The 21,821-nt window shown below is 37.2% G+C and overlaps 3 protein-coding genes across 9 annotated transcripts in view; 1 reads left to right on the forward strand and 2 right to left on the reverse strand.

Moving 5' to 3' along the window:
* Positions 1-1,310: 1,310 nt before the first annotated feature.
* LOC112043669 (sphingosine-1-phosphate phosphatase 2) lies at positions 1,311-10,088 on the reverse strand. Its single transcript, XM_024079182.2, has 4 exons — positions 9,121-10,088; positions 4,827-5,077; positions 4,431-4,603; positions 1,311-4,032 (listed from the first exon to the last, which is right to left on the reverse strand). Exons 1-4 carry the CDS (start codon positions 9,521-9,523, stop codon positions 3,615-3,617), a joined length of 1,245 nt encoding a protein of 414 aa, XP_023934950.2. The 5' UTR covers positions 9,524-10,088; the 3' UTR covers positions 1,311-3,614.
* A 1,344-nt stretch (positions 10,089-11,432) lies between these two features.
* Positions 11,433-20,578, reverse strand: LOC128198389 (uncharacterized). Of its 5 annotated transcripts, none has more exons than XM_052883643.1 (3): positions 20,435-20,578; positions 19,126-19,228; positions 11,433-17,042 (listed from the first exon to the last, which is right to left on the reverse strand). In XM_052883643.1, exon 3 carries the CDS (start codon positions 17,005-17,007, stop codon positions 11,449-11,451), a length of 5,559 nt encoding a protein of 1,852 aa, XP_052739603.1. In that variant the 5' UTR covers positions 17,008-17,042; positions 19,126-19,228; positions 20,435-20,578; the 3' UTR covers positions 11,433-11,448. The 5 variants fall into 5 exon arrangements, with proteins under 5 accessions (XP_052739603.1, XP_052739601.1, XP_052739600.1 ...); XM_052883641.1 differs by having other exon boundaries at positions 19,126-19,270; positions 20,435-20,563; XM_052883640.1 differs by lacking the exon at positions 20,435-20,578 and adding an exon at positions 20,251-20,408.
* Positions 20,579-21,393: 815 nt separating this feature from the next.
* LOC112043653 (lysosomal-trafficking regulator) overlaps positions 21,394-21,821 on the forward strand; it is a 61,568-nt gene continuing 61,140 nt past the window's right edge. For all 3 annotated transcript variants that reach the window (XM_052883573.1, XM_052883575.1, XM_052883576.1), the window contains exon 1: positions 21,394-21,592. The gene's annotated coding sequence lies outside the window, so the exon portion shown is untranslated. The remainder of the gene's footprint in view (positions 21,593-21,821) is intronic.

Raw genomic sequence — 21,821 nt, forward strand, 5'->3', positions numbered from 1 at the left:
AAAATATTTATTTCAAGTAGGCTCAGTTTACAAGCACTTTTGACACATCAGTTGACTATTTGTAAAGATTCTACCACCGGTTCGGTGGTATACAAAATCAAAATCAAAATTCATTTATTTCAAGTAGGCTCAGTTTACAAGCACTTTTGACACGTCAGTTGACTATTTGTAAAGATTCTACCACCGGTTCGGAAGGCAGGTTCTGCTGAGAAGATACCGGCAAGAAACTCAACAGTTGCTCTTTTGAAAAAGTCATACAGTATTATAATTTACAATTGATAACAATTACAATTTCTTATAGTTTTATTTCCTGTGTGAAGGTGGAAGCTGATCCAATGGCCTCCAAGCGCTTTTACCTACCTGCTACCTAATATTCTTGATTTGATTGACAGAAATAAACTGCCTCGTTGGATGGTTGGCTACGTGTCTACGAGTACAAGGGTTCGAGTCCTGTGTCAGTCTTTAAAATATGGTTTTCTTTCTTTAAGAAAAGTAACAGCCTGAGTTTAACATGCGACTAAACGAAATACCTATATACCTTATGAAGGGAAATGAACAAATGTATGTAATGTTTTTAGCCCTTGACTAAAATCTCACCTGATGATAAGTGATGATGCAATCTAAGATGGAAGCGAGCTAACTTATTAAGGAACTTGTAAAGGAAAAAAAAGCAAAATCACATCACAAAATAGAACATATATAGCTACACAAGACAAAAAGTGTAAAATTATTTACCTAATAACAAAATAATCCAAAATTATATTATAACTAGCAGACGCAACGCGGTTTTACCTGCATATTTTCCGTCCCCGCGGAGATTCGGATATAAAATATCTGTGAAACTTCTAAATAAAATAACATATTGGTAAATTTAGAATAATCGGTTCAGTAGGTTGATCCATAGATCAAACTCTATCTCTCTAACCTCACATACTTTACTTTTTTATAATATTAGTAGGTACCTATCGATTAATAAAAACGTAATAGTGTAATTTTCGATATCTCAACAACGAATTCTCAGCAAGAGTGGTAAAAGGTTCATTACTGATAGATATAACTATAGATTGTGTGGTCGTTGCCCACATGCTGGGAATTCCGAAATGATTAGTAATGACCCAAGCAGTTATCAACTACTTACCTATCGTAGTGCGCATATTAAAAAAGAGACAGTAGCGAATTTAACTCGCCGACCGGGGGTTCCGTACTCATTCTTCATCATAAATCTATAAGTCTTAAAACAGTCTACATAAGGATTGCGGAACTGTGTACAATGTGTACTAGGCTTTATAATTACAAAAAAAATACCAATAGATTGTATAAAAACACTTTATTCTTCACTAATGAAATTGTGACGGCAGTTTTAGTAGGAGTAGAGTAGGCTACATAGAACTAGTTTTTGATCATTAAATTTAGCCGCCAATTTTGTTCAATAAAGTGTATTCTGTATAGATAAATATACACAGCCCTGTTGACCCTTAAAAGTAAGATAAAAAAGTCTGATTCCCCCAACACTTGTTAAGCGAAAAATAACGTCGTACGACGTGACCTTTCTATTGATTGGTTTAAAAGCAGTGCTATGTCAAATAGGCTACTGATTTTTTTTTAAAATTTAAAACCGATCAATAGCAAGGACATAAGTACGACGTTATTTTTCGCTTTTTAGAGTAAAGCATCTTTTCTTTCTTTTTTTTAATTCGGTTCAATTTTTTTGTTAAAAAGATATATTTTTTCTGTTTTTAGTGTGTATTAGCATAGTGATCGTAAACGCCACAATATGGACAATTTTGTTTACTTATTTCAGTTATTTTGATTTTAACACAAAATGACTGAACCAATTTTCGTGAAAATTAAATGGGACCAATTGGAAGTATAGTCTTTAAACAAAAAATAAAAAGTTTTTTAAAATCCGTTTTTAAAATGTTTTTTAAAATCCGATTTGTATGATACTTGTGACACTTACTACCACTCTCTTCCAATCAGATTACACTTACATAAGACTGTGTTGAAGGACACAATGAAAATGTACAACAATTAATTATTATTTTATCAATATTATAAATATTTTGATCTCGTACAACTATTGGAATGTTTAAATTACTTAACATTTTTTTAAAATTATTAACAGCGAAGGAGATGGTGCAAAAATTCATGGAGCCCAGGTCCAGTCATTGTACCCTAGCGGAAATAAAAGAAAATATTTTTTCAAACTATTTTTGATTATACAAATATACAAATTTACTTTAATTCTTTCGAAATAATATTAATTCTCTTCCAAAAAATACAACACTGATAGGGATAATAATGGCGGATTGATGACGTTTTTCACGCAGTAGTCGTTTTCACGTTTGCTGTCAATTGTCATGCCATAGTTGCTGTAGATATAACTCAAATACTAGGATTTTAATTTTATTTATTTCTTTTTATTTAGTTAGATTTATTCACATAATTAGATTTCAATAAAATCCTTGTATTTTTAAAATTTTAATGATACGGGGTACAAGAGTGGACATGAAATGGACCATCTCCTTTCTCAAACAATACAGATATAAGGCACTTGTGTATTTATTACAGCTAAAGGCTTGTGCTCTATATGACAGGCTACACCATTTTTTAACATTTATACAACGACTTTATAACCAATCAATTTAGCTTTAATATGCAAATACTCAAGAAATTAAAAAGTTTCACAAATGTTAAGTTAGACTTAGTGTAACTATCCATCAAAAAAAATTATCCCATAAGTTCAATGTCTATTTTCATGAATTCATAGGATAGATTTATTTTTTTAGCATAAGGATATTTTTAGTTTTATGATAAAAATACTTCAGGTAAAAGTTGAATCATCTATCTACAAGCAATTTCTTAACATTTAGTTAAGAAATTGCTTGTAGATAGATTAGATAGACCAATTTGTCAGAGAAAGCTATTCTATAAGTGAATGATTAATTTTATTTAATTAAATGTATAGATTTTTACTGAATAATACAAAATGTGATTTGCTTAGAGTAAATATTCTTTCCAGAGACCCATAGAAAATTATCTGCCTGTTTTGCCGTTTTGTATTTCAAATAGCAACAAGACAAGACAATTAGTAATAAACAAATATCCCTGGTAAACGTGTGTGTGTTACTGGCAAATGATATTTATTTATAAAAATAATGACTATTTAGTGAGTAATATACAATGAGGTAACGGTTACATAAACTCTGTACATTTGCAAATTTCCAAGCACATGTGTAAGTAATAGGATATTCGTAACTCTGAAAACTTAATTTTTACCAACATTATTAGTAGTAAAATCATATACCAATATATGGTATTTGCCATGCATAGACAGTTTATTTATTAAATTAAATATTCAAGGTTTCTTTCTAAAATTATGGTAAACCCGTTGGTTCACCAAGATTCACACCTGACAAACACCAAGATAAAAGACGAAACCCCAAGAATTTTAGCGTTCCGGTACGATGACGCGTACTAAACTATTCAAGAGTGTACAGTAAAGTAACAATTTCTTCTTCCAAATTGCGACACGATCCTAGACATTGCATCATCATTTTACATCAAACAAAATTTTTGGAAATACGCAAATGGCACAGAAACCGGCACACAGCTTATATCTCGGTGTAGTAGGTGGGCCTGTTGATGAGCAGCAGCTCGAACACATTGGGGAACACGTACGTGGTGTTGAAGCCGATGAGTCCGTACGTGAAGTACTTGTAGCTGCACTCCACGATGATCTTGTTCTTGTTGTCGAGGCTGTTTGCGGAGTTCCGCAGCTCGTTCTTGTCGCGGCCGAGCAGTGCGCACACGAAGGCGTACGACACCGACTTGGCGATCGCCCTGGTGGCCAGCACGCCGCAGAAGCCCAGGATGGTCCTCAGCAGCGAGGTGCCGAACATCTCGACGGAGGGCCAGATGATCTCGTAGGGCGGGTCGGCGCTGCTGGCGACCATGTTGCCGAGCTGGTAGTTGGTCCACGCGCCGGTGAGGATGCCGGCGCACACGCTCACTATCATGGTGGTGTCGCCCCTGTAACGATACCATGAAGGTTGTAGTGACATCACTAAATATGTGTTTATCTCAACAACTGACAGTTTGCCTATATTAGGAACGACATTTCAACAATGGCGCTGCTCTCTACGGTTGCTCATTGAACTTGGAACTTTGGCCTGTTACTTGGAACTTCATACTTACGCCTACGCCTTTCAAGTTTCAATCAACTGTATTATTAAGAAACGCATTAAAAATAAAGCTTCAAGCTTATTTGTGTTGCAAGGAGACAAAATTACTTTATGCACATCACAAGAGAGATACAACGATTAATAATTAATGCATAGCATTTAAACTGCCACAATATTTTTTTAAAGACATCATCATCGCCAGCCGGTCCACCGCCGGTATCAGCGCCACCAGCAGGAGCTAGTCACCTGGTAGGAGTCCACTTGTCAGACTGCGGGTGGTACACTATGACGAGCACGGAGCTGGCGAGCACCAGCAGCGGCGACAGCTGCGAGGTCAGCAGGAAGCTGTCCAGCCGGTCCACCGCCGGTATCAGCACCACCAGCAGGAGCGAGGATAGCAGCAGGCCGGCTGCTATGTCCTGCAATCGTGATTGATGTACACATTTTATTTATTTATTTTTACAACACTGTTTAAAAAAATACTTGTTACAAACAAATACGTTCAAAACCGGTCTCGGTTGGTGCGAGCGTGATGTATGGATATCACATACTTGTACTCCCAAATTAAAACCACCCACAAGAGTTCAGTACTGGTAGCGGTCCGTGGTGTACAGCAGCACGGAGACACAAGGCAGTTCTCACCAGCACACTGTGCATGCCGAGGTAGACCCTGCTGAGGCAGATGAGCGCGCACCACGCCACGGCCAGCAGCGCGCCCCAGTGCGCGGGGTACTGGTAGCGGTCCATGGTGTACAGCAGCACGGAGAAGGGGATGGACACGCCCACCATGGCGTGCGTGGACGGCATGCCGTACTCGATGGCCCATTTTTGCTGGAGCTTTTGTACCGGAAAGCCGGGCCGCGGCCAACGGATTATATCTTTGAAGCCCTGCCCTGGAAAGAAACCAATACTAGATGAATGCAAAATTATCTTTATCTTCAACATCATCATCATCATCAGCCCATGGACGTCCACAGCTGGACATAAGCTTCTTCTAAAGACTGCTAACTCTACGGTTTTGGGACGCAGACTTTCTAGATATATTTTAATATTTGTCGTCTTTTCATGCATCTTAGCACCAAAATTATTGGACATAGAACATGCCCACGAATAATCTACGTACAGCATTTGGTATATTTGACGCTGACTTGGTCCAATTGAAAATTAGGGCATTGATCAACTTGTAATGGAATAAAAAGTGAACGTTTTCGCCACCAGCTAGATGATCCGCACAATAGGCTGCGTCCTTATTACTACTAAACTTCTTTGTAGGTCAACCGCCGGAATTGGCTCTATGCCTATTTGCCGAATAAGCCGAGAATAGTTCGAAAGAAACTTTTAAAATACATTCCCAATAGCGGACGCCCGCGGCTCCGTCCATCCTCCGCCCGTCCGGGAGTTTTCTACGTCAATTCAAAAGAATAGTATATCTGCACTAATACTATATAAAGAGGTTTTTAGTAATTTAATCTACGAGTACGAAACCCTACACTGCTCGTGGTCCGACACGCACTTGGCCGGTTGTATTTATGTAACTATAAATAATGAATGAAAATCGCATCAATGTGCAAAAATCTTTGCAACTTTAATCAAATTACATAATTACATATATTTAATATGTAGATTAAGAATAGAATTGCCATTTACCATTCTTGTACCTGTAATAACTTTCGTTACGTAATTATATTAAAAGGTGAGGAGTTAAATATTTCCTTGGCAATTACAATAATTATTTAAGCCTTGATCTCCCCGTGACTTGTTGAAGTCACCATATAATTAATTAATCGCTAGTTACTAATAAGGTTCATTTTATTTATACCTAGCTGTTGCCTGCGACTTCTCACTTCGACCACGTGGATATCTCAGACTCTTTTAACTATAAAGAACAGTCTTTGGAGGTTTGCTTGGATCTTTAAAAAATAGACATTCTAGTAGGGATGTGATGCTAAATTTGTAGTTACTAAAGCGTCATGGAGACCGATTACATTTGGTATCTAGATTAAATGATAGGAAGAAAAAATGGTTTTGTTTTTCGCTTTTAGCCACAAAATTTTAGCGATTAATTAAGAGATTATTTCCTTCATAATAAGTAAAAAATTAATCGCGCTCGTAACTCGAGAACTAGAGTGTTAGGGATTTATTTTGTAACATTGGGACCATCCCATTCCATTACATTACGCTCAAATCGTTAGATTTTCGAAATGCACACCTTTTAGTAATTAACTAATCTACTATATTCTTATCTGACGTGCTGGATGAGTATTTCTGAAGTTAGTTTTTTTTTTTGCCCTAAACGTACCCACCATATTAAGGATCTAAGGGCTCATTGTGGTGGAGATACTCGACAACGTGCAAGATAAACATAAGGGACTTTCCTTATATTTCTTTGCCGCGCTCGAGTAACTGTAAAAATCTCCTCTTCGACTCCTCTACCTTCACCTAAATTACCATTACCTATACCATCGCGGACTTTTATGTAAATCTGTAAAAGAGAAATATCCCACCATAATATTGCATGACTTTTATTTCAAACAATTCACATTAAAGTTTGACAAATGAAGCTTCAATAGCTCAATGGTATGGTGGCTCAGTGGTTGGGGCTGGACTCATCACAGAGAGTTTCGGTTCAATCCCCTAGACTTGTCATACCCACTCCTAACATAGTCTTTACTGGCTTTTTGGACGGAAATCCCGTATTCTGTGGGACCGTCCCGTTATGCTAGATGTAATGCCGCATTGAAATAATTAGTAAAATAGTCCCGTAAAACGTTGAATGTGTCCCGCATGTCCCGCATTTTGTACCACACGACACACACGTCAACATCCACACGCGCGCCCGAACAATAGCGCTGCATCTATTCGCGTTGCGCGCTGCAAGCGTATCGCGCGTGATTTCGTTCTCTCTTTCTCTCTTTTCTCTCTACAGAACACATGAGGTGCAAGAGCGGGAGAGGCGCGCGCGTGAGTTATTAAATTTATGTAATTTTGGTAGGCGACTAAACTTCACTCCCCCCCCCCCCCCCCCCAAAGTTACAAAAAGTCCCGCATTCAATTTTCAGAAAGTTGCTACTTTTACATGTAGGTACTGAAACTTTCTGTATCTGTTGGTGAAATTTTACTTTTCGAGTTTCTCATAATCTTGAACAGACAGACAGACACGATAAAGGATATTGTTTCAACACACAAATTAATAGACACGATCCATAAACGCAACACAACCACAATACAGTTCATTAAATAATAAAAAAATCATAAGTAAATAATAATAACTTGACTTAAATTAAGCAAATAACTTTAAATCTAACCAGATTTCTTTCATGTGAAATTGGAAAGGGTATTTCCGTTATTTATAACCTTCGTTCTGATCTCTCAAGAGGATAGGATCCCAGTTTCAGCATAATAGTGAAGTTTTTACACGCACAACTCTGCTTCCTACAAACTCTTAACCTCCTAAAATGACCTAACACTTAGTGTTACTCTCGTCCCACCTGACGTTTGTCCGGTTGTGTTGCAGGGGATCTGGGATTAACTTTGTTATTTTGTAGAATATGTATGTTATGTGGACTAACAAATACTTACAAACACAATTGCGTGTAACATTACCACACCAAAAATGCATTCTTAAAATATTTAGAATACAGTGTGTTTTTACCTTTTGTGTGTTGTTACAGTTGATACCTATTTATCAAAAAACTGTTTTTTATAAACATACTTTTCAGAAGCTTCTTCTGTTAACCATATAAATTTGGCTGCCTGTACCCACATTACCTACTACAAGAACCAAGGCCAAACCTTCTGAAAATAGACTATATCTACTTACTAACTGAAAACAAATGCCAAAAGAAATATATTGAATGTAAGAGACAGTTTATTATAAAAGACAATATTTGAGTCATTAAAATAACCAGTAGTTTATCAGTAGACTACTCAAGTTGGTGAGTAACAGTATATAAATCAAATATTGCATAATCATGCTGAATAACAATGTTTGTGGAGCACCCTGATAAGTGGTATCCAATGAATAGTAAGAATAGGACAGCGGCACAATAGGCTTATGACTGGTCAGCACAGAAATGGCTGGCTCAGCATAGACAACTAACATGGTTACCTTATGCCTATAATTATTATTATAAATGAAAATTGCAGTGCATTGCTCTACTGGGACTGATACAGAAGGCAGTAATTCTCGAGACGTGAGGACTGAGGTAGTGTGACTACCAGAGTGAGGTACCTCCATAAATACATGCTGTATTGTGAGGAGGTACCTCACTCTGGAACCCTGACCACCTGTTGCTTGGACACTCAATCAGCATTGGGAGGATTAAATTAGATCACTATGTCAGTCAGTCGGTCACCTTCGAGTAATAGAAATTTATATGAAATAAAAAAAACTAATCCTAACCAAAAGTTATCACCAATAAGCTTATGATATACAACAACAACATATTTTGAGACAACAGAAAAAATTCTCTCTCTTCTGTATCATCACAATGAAAGTAAATTTTCTAGTTATTTCAGGATGGGTATCAAGTCTACTTACCAGCCAAAATATAAAATACTGAGCATTGATGTCAATGGATTTTATCTAGTGTAAGGATTTATACATAACACACATTGTAGAAAATGGCAAATTTCTTCACTAATACAACATAACTAAGCCTAATTTAAATAAATGAGTTTCGACTTCAACTTTGACTTTATATATAAATATATATGAGTCCTAAGGGTTCAGCAGTGCATTTTTAGATCTCTAAAGGGCACATCAGTGATCCTGAGGCAATTTAGAAAACATATAATCTTAAACTGACCTGACCTTGGGATAGACCACATCCTGGGTTCGATTCTGGCCTCTGTTTTATTACAAGGTATTTCCATATGTATGAAAGAGGAGGTTTTAGTTTAATTGCATGTGTGGTTCAATAAATATGAATCTCACCTATATACATGACAACAGTCCACACAAGCACAACCCTCCTACCGACTGCGCCGTCGATGTTCCAGAACCAGAACGGTATGAACGTCGCGTAAAATATCTCGTCGCCCAATGCAGTTCCCAGCACGAACAGATAGTACCAGAACCTGTTGCTGATCAGGCACACCACCTCCTCCGGGCTCTCCGCTGAGCTGTCCGTCTCGTAGGAAGATTGCGAAGTACCGGAACTGTCGCTAGGGATCCTCTTGTGCTGTTTGATGTCGTAATCTTCCCGGTCGTGTCTATCCGAATATATAATTTTAGTCTCTTCATTCTGGCTCGCCTTTTTGTATATTACACCGAAAAAATTCTGCACTTTGACCACTAGCAGGGGATCTTTTAAATATTCTATTATATTATCCCACATCTTTATACATTAATAGCAACAAATCATATGACTAAAATTCTTCACAATGTTTACTTTTTTTTAGTCATAATAATATCGGATAATCTGCTGTACTTAGTGTAATGAAATAATTCACATTACAAATTATATTTTATTATCCTTGTACACCATGTGAATATCAAATACTTAGCAAAAATATCAACTTGAATTTAATTTAAATGTTGACTTCATTTATTTCTATTTCCTTGAACAATGACAATGACAATTGACAAGCTGACAACTGACAAAAAACTTCAAGACTGTGGTCATCTGTCAGTGTCATAGACTAAGAAGTAAATGTCAACCACACGTCAAGTAAATGGAAATAAACTACAAAAAAAATACGGTCAAACGTTCCAGTGTGCAATCCCGAATACAAATTAGTAGGTCTCGTGCATAGATTTACGAGTCGGTAAAAGTACCCATATTTCAACGGTCTCGTGGGTAATTAGATTTTTTCCCCTAAAGGTTGTGGCGCTTTGCCCTGATTGTTTAACCCCATATAGTATAAGCCTGAGAGCTATAGGGCCAGCGTCAATTAAATAAAAAAGAATTGATAGATCTACAAGTTTGAGAACTCACATATTTTAGTAGATTGCCCAGCATGTAGGTGTGTCGAGGAACTATGATCTGCTCCGCATGAAACTGCTCTCCTAATCTGAGGTTCTATCACCGCAGCTGGTTTCTGGAAAGTGAAATAAATCCGGGCAAACACAGCAACTCGGTACTGTGTCTGCCGGCTGTAACACTGACCTTCGAGTTACTCTAGGCAACTAAGGTAGTGTTGAAGCCCTAGATATAGGTTGTCCTGACCGTAACGTGTTATCTACATATGATTCATGAATTTATACTTTGTTACAGGGGTTAGATCCTATAGTTTCCTACATGACCAATTTGGGGAATCGTTGAACGGAGCGCTCCTACTTCCTTGTCTGTCAATGTCTGTGGCCTTTAAGGCAGTGGGATTAAGAACGACTGTGGACTTATGAGTTCTGCCTTTGCTTTCCTCTGTACGGAAAGAACTGTGGTCTCACGGAACTGCCACGACTCTCTTCCTTGGTGGAGAGTAACTGTGTGGACTTATTTGGGGGACTAGGTTGCCGTGGTTCTTAATCCCTTTATATCTAGAAGAGATAATGTGGCCTGCGATACAACCTTTCTAACTTACCGACCCATTTGCTGTTTATGCAGCGGATGCGGGGCCCGTTCTCCCATTCAGCGTTTCTGCTCAATGAGAGAACGTCGTAAGTAGGGATCTGCATGGATCCCAGCCGTCCGCGACGGCGTTCGTGGGTCCACTTCTACCGGAGACAACGGCCGCCAATCTCGGTAGAAGAACCAACAAAGAAGCCCAACATGGCATACTACATTCTATTCTACCCTAATATAAAGACTTGGGGGCGGGACAATTTCACTCATCGGTATCTTTTCTTAGTGTGCACGGCCAACCTGGCTAGGCCCATTTCTCTATTGTGGGTCCCTTTGAACTGATTGTATATGTTTAAGGGACCCTTGGTTACCCCCCCAACGCGTGTATTATAATTAGATAAATTCAATCCCTTAAAATCACATAAATCTCTGGAAGTATTATGATTAACTTGATACACATTTAAACCTTTCATATATTTAAAGAATATTAAGGGAGTAGTTATAGGAAATATCACTTGTGAAAAATTATGAGAATCAATCTATAAACTAGGGACTCACATTATGATTGGAGTTCAAGCTGCTACCTGCTGCACTCCGGATCACCGACAAAGTGAGGAATCCAACCGCAACAGTTAATGTTATAGTTCAAACTGTTGTACACTTCCGACGATGCGTTTAGAAACTTACCTTTAATCAAGTACCTTTGACAAGTTACTAATCTAGAATACGTTCGGAAACTTACCTTCGAATCTCAGACTTCAGACTTGGCAACCCTGTTGACTTTGTCGGTCATTCTGAGTGCTATCCTCTGAGCTCCTCTGGGCTTCCTCGATATTACTATTAATTTTCGTGACATCATTCACGACACTCCCCGCCAAAAACGAAGTAACTAAATTTTGCGTCCACTCTCTGATCCTTTGAAGGGCCCTAGCAGCAGCATCTCGCTTAGGTCTAATATTTGCAGACTGGTTAGTAGGTATGCTTTCTATAGCGGACTCTTCTATTTGTTGAGCCTGTGTAGGTAATTCCTCATTTTGTAGGATGACCTTATCAATACTTTCAGATGAGTTACTTTCTACTTCTTGGATGGTTTCTGTTACATCTTCAATGGTATCTCTTTCGAATGAAACTTGGAAACTCTTTTCTGGAGAAACCGTAATATTATTATCAGATGTTGGTTCTTCTAATGTAATATATGTTTGTTCTTCATCTAACTCCAGTGGATATAAGTGAGAAATAGATCGGGTATAAACGGTTTCCCCTACTTTAACCTGAGCTACTCTAGAAAGATCATCTTTCCCTTTGATGAGGTTTATTATCTTTCCCACCTTCCAGCTTTCTCTGTTCTTGGAATCCCCTTTTATTTGAACTATTTGCCCTACTCGAGGGTCAAGCTTCGAGGTAATCCTTGGTTCCTTATGAGAATGTTGGTATCTTTCTCGTAGGCTTAAAAGATAACGATTTGAAAACATTTCTTTAAATTCTTCTCGAATCTTAAGTGCTCTTTTCCAACATTGTATAAGATCCTGTTTCCTTGAGGTACCTGGTATTGAAGAATCTGTCTCTGTAGCTTCTATTGATATACAGTTACCTGATGTTAGGAAATCTGACGGTTTCAATATGTGTTCTATTTCACTATCTACGCAGGTGAGGGGCCGTGTATTTACTACAGCTTCAATCTCCCTTACTATGGTGTTAAATTCGTTATCCTTCAGAAGATGTTTTTGTAATGAACGCTTCAAGCAATGTTTCACAATTCCCACCAAACGTTCATAAAATCCGCCGAACCATGGTGTAAGAGCTGGTATAAATCTCCATTGTATTTTGTTCTCTATACAATATGGTTGTGTTAAAATTTCTGAAATTAGTTTAAATTGTACGGCATTGTCAGATGTAATAACCTTTGGTAAACCTCTGGAAGCTATCATTCTTCTTAAAGCTCTAAGGCCTTCTTCTGCTGTAAGGTCTTGTACTACTTCCAAATGTATAGCTCGTATTGCCAAACACGTAAAAAGACAAATCCATCTTTTCTCTGTACTCATACCGTTCTTAACTACAACTGGTCCAAGATAGTCTAAACCAGTGAAAGTGAATGGTGAACTGTAATTAACCCTTTCAGATGGTAAAGCTGGTGTTGGTGGTAACTTATAAGGTCCTCCACCGTGTTTAATACATATAGGGCATTTCCTTAATATTTTCTGAACCTGACGTTTACCCTGTGGAATCCAGTATGACTCTCTAATTATACTCAATGTGTGATTAGCACCTACATGGTAATTCTCATTATGAGTCTTTGTAATTAATGTATTTGTTAAATCCGAATCTTGTGGTAGTAGAATAGGATATCTTTTGTCAAAAGACCAATTGGTATTCTTCATTCTTCCTCTGCATCTTAGTATTCCATCAATATCAAGAAATAAACCCAAGTTCCGGCTTAAATTAGTTTCTTTCCCTTGAATCTCATTTTTAAAATGTAAATTTTGTATCTTTCTTATTTCTCCTAATTTACTTTGTTCCTTCTCATCTGTATCATTTATTTCTGTCTCCTCATTACATCTCATAGAACCCGCTTCTGTTGTTCCAATATCTTCTTCCATTGTCTCATTCGGAAGATCCTCCCCGAGCGAAAGAGAAGTGACCGTAGGTGCTAACTGCGGCCATACTTGTGGTACTTGTGTTAAAAATTCTGGGCCTTCTAACCATCTCCTTTTGTTCTCTAATATGTCCGATGATTTTGTTGCTATATCTGCTGGATTTAATTCTGATGGTACATGTTTTATAATTAATTCCTTGTTACTTTTGATTTCTTGAATTCTTCTTGACACAAACGGTGTTAAAAGTTTAGATGATTTATACCATTCTATGACAATTTGACTATCAGTCCAAAGGAACTGTTGTGTTATTTTTATAGGAAGATTCTTAAGAATGAATTTAACAAGTCGGCTTCCAATCAGTACTCCTAATAGCTCTAACCGCGGTATCTTCAGATGATCTTGATCCTTTATAGGTACCAGTCGGGATTTACCCATTACATAATTTTTCTCTTTCCCGTTTACTATATATACCACTGCAGCATAGGCTTTAAGGGAAGCGTCTGTAAAACAGTGCAATTGATAATTGTGGTCTTTAGGGCTTGCTATGTAGCATCTGGGAATTGAAATCTTGCTTATTACCTCTAGTTGCTTCTGAACTCTTAACCATTCTTCTGCCATCTGACTTGTAAACTTAGTATCCCATTTAGTTTTAGTTTTCCAAAGTTCTTGAAAAAATAGTTTAGCAGATAAACTGTATGGCGCAGCGTAACCGCAGGGGTCGTAAATAGAAGCGATCACTTTAAGTACTTCTCTTTTGTTGTCAGCTGAAGTGTTAACGTCAAACTTCAATTGCAGTGAGTCTCTTTCTAAATCCCAATTTAAACCTAATATCTTGATTTGTTTCCCTGTAAATTTATCGTGAATACTTGACATAAATTCTTTAGAATTCGAGCTCCAGTCTCTCAGATTCATGGACATTTGTTCAAATGTTACTTTTAAATTCTTGTACAAATTTAAAGCTTTCGACGTTGATGACGTTCCAGTGACTAGGTTATCAACATATATGTTTTTAGCCATATCTTGAATTTCTGTATCTGTGCTTCTAGATAAATGATATCTTATCGTCGCGTTTAGCAAAAATGGGCTACTTATTATGCCAAATGGTACTCTGCAAAATCTCATACAAATTATATTATCTTCTGTGACAGGTTTCGTCAAGTCCTTAAGCCAGAGGAATCTAGTCACATCTCTGTCCTTTTTGTGCAATGCAACTTGTAAAAAAGCCTTCTCTACGTCTGCTGACAAAGCAACTGTGTGTACCCTAAACCGTATCAATAACCCGGTTAAGTCTTCTAACATAAGGGGTCCTCTATATAAACACTCATTCAAACTTTTGTTATCTTTTATCTTTGCTGATGCATCATAGACAATCCTTATAGGTTTCCCTTTTTGTTGAATACAATGATGTGGTAAATAATGTATTGGATGACATTCTTTACGAGTCGGGTGTGATAATATTTCTATTATACCTTTATTGGTCTGTTCTTTCAAAATATTGTCATATTCTCTTAAGCTCTCTAAATCTAAACGTTTTAATAATGAGGTTAGACGCCCTACTGCTAATCCGTAATTCTTGGGTAATAACGGTGGATACTCTATCCATGGCCACGAAACTGTATATCTTTTATCTATAACTTCCATATTCTCATTGAAATTCTTAATTGCTTCTTCTTCGCTGCTAGTTCTAGGTGAATCAGTAATCCCAAGGGATTCTAAATCCCACAACGCGTTCATATCTCCTTTGTCCAAAGGTGGATCTGGTCGGTGTAGTCTAGTATCGACACAGGCTTGAAGATAAGTAACTGCCGATAGCTCGTCTCGTGGACTGGAGTCCTCTTCTCCTGATACTATCCATCCTAGGTGGGAATCTACCAAAAATAAATTTGGTTTTATTTCTTCTTTGTCTTTGTTAATAATATTAAAATAATAGTTGTTTCCTATTAAAATATCTACACGTGTCGATAATGACCCATCGTCTGCTAGAATAAACTGATCTCTTCTTTGACCTAATTCTATGTTAGGACAAGGAATATTTTGTGTTATATATGGTATGACATTTGTATAAATAGTTAACACTTTATTAGTTCTCGTTTGAAGTTCTAATCTTACTAAAGGACTGTTTATTTCTTGTGGTGTTTTCTGTCCAAAGGTGAAAACCGAAAGTCTATTGGTCTCTTCAATTGGTAATTTTAGTTTATCTATAACAGATTTTCTCACATATGATCGTTGACTCCCTGAATCTAAGAGTACACGGCACTTTATGTCTCTACTGCTGGTTCCTCCCGTCTTGAGAAAGACTATGGCTGTTTGGAGAAAAACTGTGCCGGTCGAGTTTATCTGTGACATAACATTTGTGTTATCCGCGTTGTTTTGTGATGACTCATTCAACCTCTTCATTCTCGAGGGAAATTCCTTATGACAGAGAGCACGATTATGAAGATCCTCGGTCCGACAGTGCACACAATATCCTTTCTTTTTACACTCCTGTCTGGTATGTCCTTCCATGAGACATAAATAACATCTACCTTTTAATCTCCTCTGTCGATCCTCTGCAGTCGGATAAGCCGTACATTGATCATTAAAATGAGCTCCTTTGCAGAAGACACAGGGTGACCGTGGTTTCTTTCCATTTCTCTCCTTCTCAGAGGATTCGAGTTTCCGTTTATATCTCATTCTATTATTATTATAGTTGTTCCTATTCATTTCGTATACCCGTCTATTACTATCGCCTTGATTATCTCTAACCTCATTCCTATCTCTGTAATTGTAAGTTCTCTCTCTGCTTTGAAACTGATTTGCTACTAGCGTTTGGGTGGTGTAGCTTTCTTCTGAAGTGTTGTTGGATATCCTGAGAGCATCTTCTTTGGCCGAAATTATTTTCTCTAAACAATTTCTTATTTCACTGATGGAGTCGTTGGCTAGTTTCATCTTCATTTCATAGATTATCTCTTTAGGAAATTTTTCCATTAACAGGAACCGTAAATGATTGTGATCTATGTCTTCGCCTAGTGAATGGAGCACTCTTAGATGCCTTTCTATATTGTTGAATGTTTCCCGTATTCTAGTAATATTCACATCGTTCGAAGCCTTTATACGGTACAACGCAGCGTAGTGTGCATCAATGACATGATTCTCCTTCCCATACCTGTTTTTCAGAGTTGCTAAAGCTATATTATAATTTCTGTGAGTCGTTTCTAAACCCTCTACCAACTTACTCGCTTCATTCTTTAGGGACGCTTTCAGATATAGTAGTTTATCTACCTCTGGTATGTTTCTTTGATCTATATTTGAGCTAAATTGATCCCAAAAAGTAGCCCAGTTGAGGATATCACCATCAAATTCAGGTAATGATAATTTGGGTAATCTTGCGTTAGGATTAGCTTCTTTATTTATGTTTGTAGTTTGTTCCTTTTCCTTAATCTTTCCTTTAATCCTCACGTTAAGCTCGCACAACACATCTTCTGCCTCTAATTGTACGGTGGAAATTTCTGAGATATCATCGGTTGCTTGTTCGGTACTCAGTCTGAAGTATTCTATCAACTCAGCTGTTAGTCTTGTAAGTAACGTTTGTAATCTTGACGCAATAATCTCCGCTTCTTGGATTACCGCTGCTAGATTCTCAGTAGTAGTATGCTCAAATGTTACCATGAGAGTGGACGCATTCTCAATTAAAGTACGTAGTTTTTCCTTCCTTTGGTGTAGTATCGTCAATAACCCCTCCATTACTTGTCAACTTCCGGTCTGATTGTGTATATATTCTGTTCAAACAAATACCCAATCACTTACTCTCTTTATAGTACGACATTGGTGTTGGTATACCAATAAATCTCCAAACAGAAAATATAAATAATTTATAGACAAATAAGTAACTAATATTGAAATAAATTCACCTAGACTCTACCTACATAAATAGTAAACTATCACGTGTAGCTCGGCTCGCCCCATGGTCTCAAAAAAAAAATCTTATTAAACAATGTTCGGATTCCTACTAGATGTGTTCAGTGTAACCTTACATTAGATTAATAAAATAAATTTAAATACAACTCTCTTCTACTGAGATAATGTCACTAGTTACTTTTGCAATTGTCACCGGCTGACATGAAATGGTTACTAAATGATGAAATTATCTGCTATATATATATATATATATATATATATATATGACATACCTACCATTGAAATCACAAGTCGTAAATAAACACTGATAAACACTCTTTAAACCGTTTAGTTGTCACTACGAATCTTTCGGATGCAAGATCAAACTAAGTTTTGAAGAACTTCCCTTGTATCTTACATCGGTAATAGACCGCGACTGTCATCACTTTATTAATTATACGTGTTGTTATTACTTATTTTCCCTTATAATTATCACTTTCAATTATCCTTTAAAGTCACTTGATGAAATTTACAATGTAAATAGTTTGTATCTGTCAGTGTCAGTTGTCAAATAAATCTATGGGCGTGATATGATATGTCATGATGACTTGTCGGTGTCAAACTCGAAAAAAAAAACCATAGATCGATAAAACTCCGTAAATATAATCTCTGTCGTTGACTCGGGGGGTGCAGGTTCGAATCCGATCTCGAGCCTGCACCTCTATCCTTCTTTTATGTGCAATTTAATTGTGTTACGAATTTTAATATCACGCTCCTCAAAAGGTTGAAAAATCCTGCACACTCAATGATACTTTATGATCCGAATAATAGGCTACATATTTATCACACACACACATGCACAATTAGTTTTCCCCTACTTTACGCGCTCGAAACCCACCAGCCCATATTGGGTCAGAGTGGCGGGCTAAGACCTGATTTTCTCCACTGACCTCTCATTTTGAGAAGAGACTCGTGCTCAACCGTGAACTGAATATGGGCTGTTAATGATGAATGATGAACTATAGATCAAATTAGAAATTTATATACTTGCATGTGATTTAATAACAAATAATTTAGATTGTGATAAATGTAGGTTAATTTATATACATTATTTCTCATTATTCCTTAATATTTGTAAATGTTCACTAATAAACAAATAAATTATAATTAAACTTCACGGTTTGAGACATAATCTTGAACCCCATAAACACTTGAGCCACACGGTCCAGTTTAATATTAAATAACATATTGCATAATAATAATTATTAATATTGTATAATATCCTATTCCTACTCAAGACATGATATATGGATACTGAATCCTACACTGTCTATGAATCTTTTCTCAGCTTTCATACCAATATTGTCTTCCTAAAATAAATGATTTACTCACTAATGCCTATATCATCCCTTTCTCACTTTATATATATATTTTTATTTTATTATTATTATTGTTTTGTTTTTTTTTTTTTTCTTTTTTAATATATTTCTTAAGTCTTACACTAAACCATATCTATACTGTCAGCTTATTATGATGCCTCACACTTCTTGAATGTACCCCGTACCAACAACCTTAAGTTTGATTGGCAAAGGAAATTTTCTGTTCTAAATGAATCATACATTGCATATTCTAGTTCACAACCCTATGTCTGCCACTGTGTACTGTGATATATTCATAAATATAAATTTATTGATTCTTTCCACTTTATTAGTGTATAACTTGCTATCTAAAATCTATGAGTTCACAAACATTGTCAACTTTGTCAAACCTTATCTCTCTTTTACTTCAATAGTAAGTAATTAGTTACTGGTGTTCATAGAATAGTTATTATCTGTATCCCAGCATCTCCACCATGTGGCGCTTTGCCCTGATTGTTTAACCCCATATAGTATAAGCCTGAGAGCTATAGGGCCAGCGTCAATTAAATAAAAAAGAATTGATAGATCTACAAGTTTGAGAACTCACATATTTTAGTAGATTGCCCAGCATGTAGGTGTGTCGAGGAACTATGATCTGCTCCGCATGAAACTGCTCTCCTAATCTGAGGTTCTATCACCGCAGCTGGTTTCTGGAAAGTGAAATAAATCCGGGCAAACACAGCAACTCGGTACTGTGTCTGCCGGCTGTAACACTGACCTTCGAGTTACTCTAGGCAACTAAGGTAGTGTTGAAGCCCTAGATATAGGTTGTCCTGACCGTAACGTGTTATCTACATATGATTCATGAATTTATACTTTGTTACAGGGGTTAGATCCTATAGTTTCCTACATGACCAATTTGGGGAATCGTTGAACGGAGCGCTCCTACTTCCTTGTCTGTCAATGTCTGTGGCCTTTAAGGCAGTGGGATTAAGAACGACTGTGGACTTATGAGTTCTGCCTTTGCTTTCCTCTGTACGGAAAGAACTGTGGTCTCACGGAACTGCCACGACTCTCTTCCTTGGTGGAGAGTAACTGTGTGGACTTATTTGGGGGACTAGGTTGCCGTGGTTCTTAATCCCTTTATATCTAGAAGAGATAATGTGGCCTGCGATACAACCTTTCTAACTTACCGACCCATTTGCTGTTTATGCAGCGGATGCGGGGCCCGTTCTCCCATTCAGCGTTTCTGCTCAATGAGAGAACGTCGTAAGTAGGGATCTGCATGGATCCCAGCCGTCCGCGACGGCGTTCGTGGGTCCACTTCTACCGGAGACAACGGCCGCCAATCTCGGTAGAAGAACCAACAAAGAAGCCCAACATGGCATACTACATTCTATTCTACCCTAATATAAAGACTTGGGGGCGGGACAATTTCACTCATCGGTATCTTTTCTTAGTGTGCACGGCCAACCTGGCTAGGCCCATTTCTCTATTGTGGGTCCCTTTGAACTGATTGTATATGTTTAAGGGACCCTTGGTTACCCCCCCAACGCGTGTATTATAATTAGATAAATTCAATCCCTTAAAATCACATAAATCTCTGGAAGTATTATGATTAACTTGATACACATTTAAACCTTTCATATATTTAAAGAATATTAAGGGAGTAGTTATAGGAAATATCACTTGTGAAAAATTATGAGAATCAATCTATAAACTAGGGACTCACATTATGATTGGAGTTCAAGCTGCTACCTGCTGCACTCCGGATCACCGACAAAGTGAGGAATCCAACCGCAACAGTTAATGTTATAGTTCAAACTGTTGTACACTTCCGACGATGCGTTTAGAAACTTACCTTTAATCAAGTACCTTTGACAAGTTACTAATCTAGAATACGTTCGGAAACTTACCTTCGAATCTCAGACTTCAGACTTGGCAACCCTGTTGACTTTGTCGGTCATTCTGAGTGCTATCCTCTGAGCTCCTCTGGGCTTCCTCGATATTACTATTAATTTTCGTGACATCATTCACGACAAAGGTCTTAAAAAATCCGCTTTACTTGCCATTTTATATTATGTACATCAACGACGCAACGCTTAAACCGCTTAATAATCCATTCGATTTGAAATTATGAATGCAGTTCGCGCAACCTAAAAATGTGACCGATAAATTAATTTACCCTTTGGTGGCTATGAAGGCTTGTTTGGACTACTTTAGCAGTTTAGTCGAGTAACGTAAAATTTAGCTGCTAAAAATCATTTTAGTCGAGTAGGTTAGTAAATAGTTTAGTCGAGTGTATTGCGAGTCAAATTTATAGTTGTGTGTAGTGTATGAACACAGAATATACTTAATAGTGTTAAATGTTAAATGATGATGCAATTTAATATAAAAGTGGGCTAACTTGATAGGAGGAAGATGAAAATCCACACCACTTTCGGTTTCTACACGGCATCGTACCGGAACGCTAAAACGGTTAGCGATACGTTTTTGTCGGTATGGTACTAGCCACGGCCGACATGGGACCAATATTAAGAAAACCTCAATCGGCCCAGCCGGGGTTCGAACCCAGAACCTCCATCTTGTAAATCCACCGCACATACCACTGCGCCACTAAGGCCGTCATTTACTTTATTGCTTTGTAGGTTGTTCATCTTGCAAACCACCACTCACTTGTGAACAGCTGTACTCGAACATAGTGCGAACGATGGGCCGTAGCCTTAAGTAGTTTAGTACTTTGTCGTTGTACTTCACGAGTTTGTCATTGTCTGCGCTACAAAAACTCTTCTTCTGTCTTGTTATTCTATGCTTTTGACATTGACATATTACGGGCGGCATGCTATCTGACAGTGACATTTGTCAATGTCAAATCATTACTAATATTTTGTTTTGATTTGTAAAGATAGCATTACCCGTAAAATCGTAAATTGGATTAAAAATCCGATACCTAATTGATTGTGGTTTTATAATATTCGTTGTTGAAAAAACGGTGAAAGTTAACAATGGATCTATAAACCTGCTATTATGAGCTGATAAAATAGTTTAAATATTAAACAAATAAGTTTGTTCATGTAAGTTTTAAAGTTTCTTTGTACAATAATTGTTAATTTACTTACCTTACGTGTTACGTGTATTGTTGTATTAGGACTTACCTAATACAACAATACACGTATCTAAGTATTTTAAAATAAAATTCGCTATGAATATTCATATTAATATTTGTGGCATGCTGTGGTAAAAAGTTCGGGCATTTTTTACTACTTATTTATATTTTACAAACAATTTTAAAAACAAAAAAAG

The sequence above is a fragment of the Bicyclus anynana genome, chromosome 9 (assembly GCF_947172395.1).
Source record: "Bicyclus anynana chromosome 9, ilBicAnyn1.1, whole genome shotgun sequence".
Lineage (NCBI taxonomy): Eukaryota > Metazoa > Arthropoda > Insecta > Lepidoptera > Nymphalidae > Bicyclus > Bicyclus anynana.

Excerpts from the sequence above, each read along its gene's own strand:
- LOC112043669 (XM_024079182.2), bottom strand. The coding sequence starts at position 9,523 with ATGTGGGATAATATAATAGAATATTTAAAAGATCCCCTGCTAGTGGTC. Across the intron at positions 4,604-4,826 it reads TCGGCATGCACAGTGTGCTG|GACATAGCAGCCGGCCTGCT; the intron begins GTGAGAACTGCC and ends TCACGATTGCAG. Across the intron at positions 4,033-4,430 it reads GACAAGTGGACTCCTACCAG|GGGCGACACCACCATGATAG; the intron begins GTGACTAGCTCC and ends GTATCGTTACAG.
- LOC128198389 (XM_052883643.1), bottom strand. The coding sequence starts at position 17,007 with ATGGAGGGGTTATTGACGATACTACACCAAAGGAAGGAAAAACTACGT.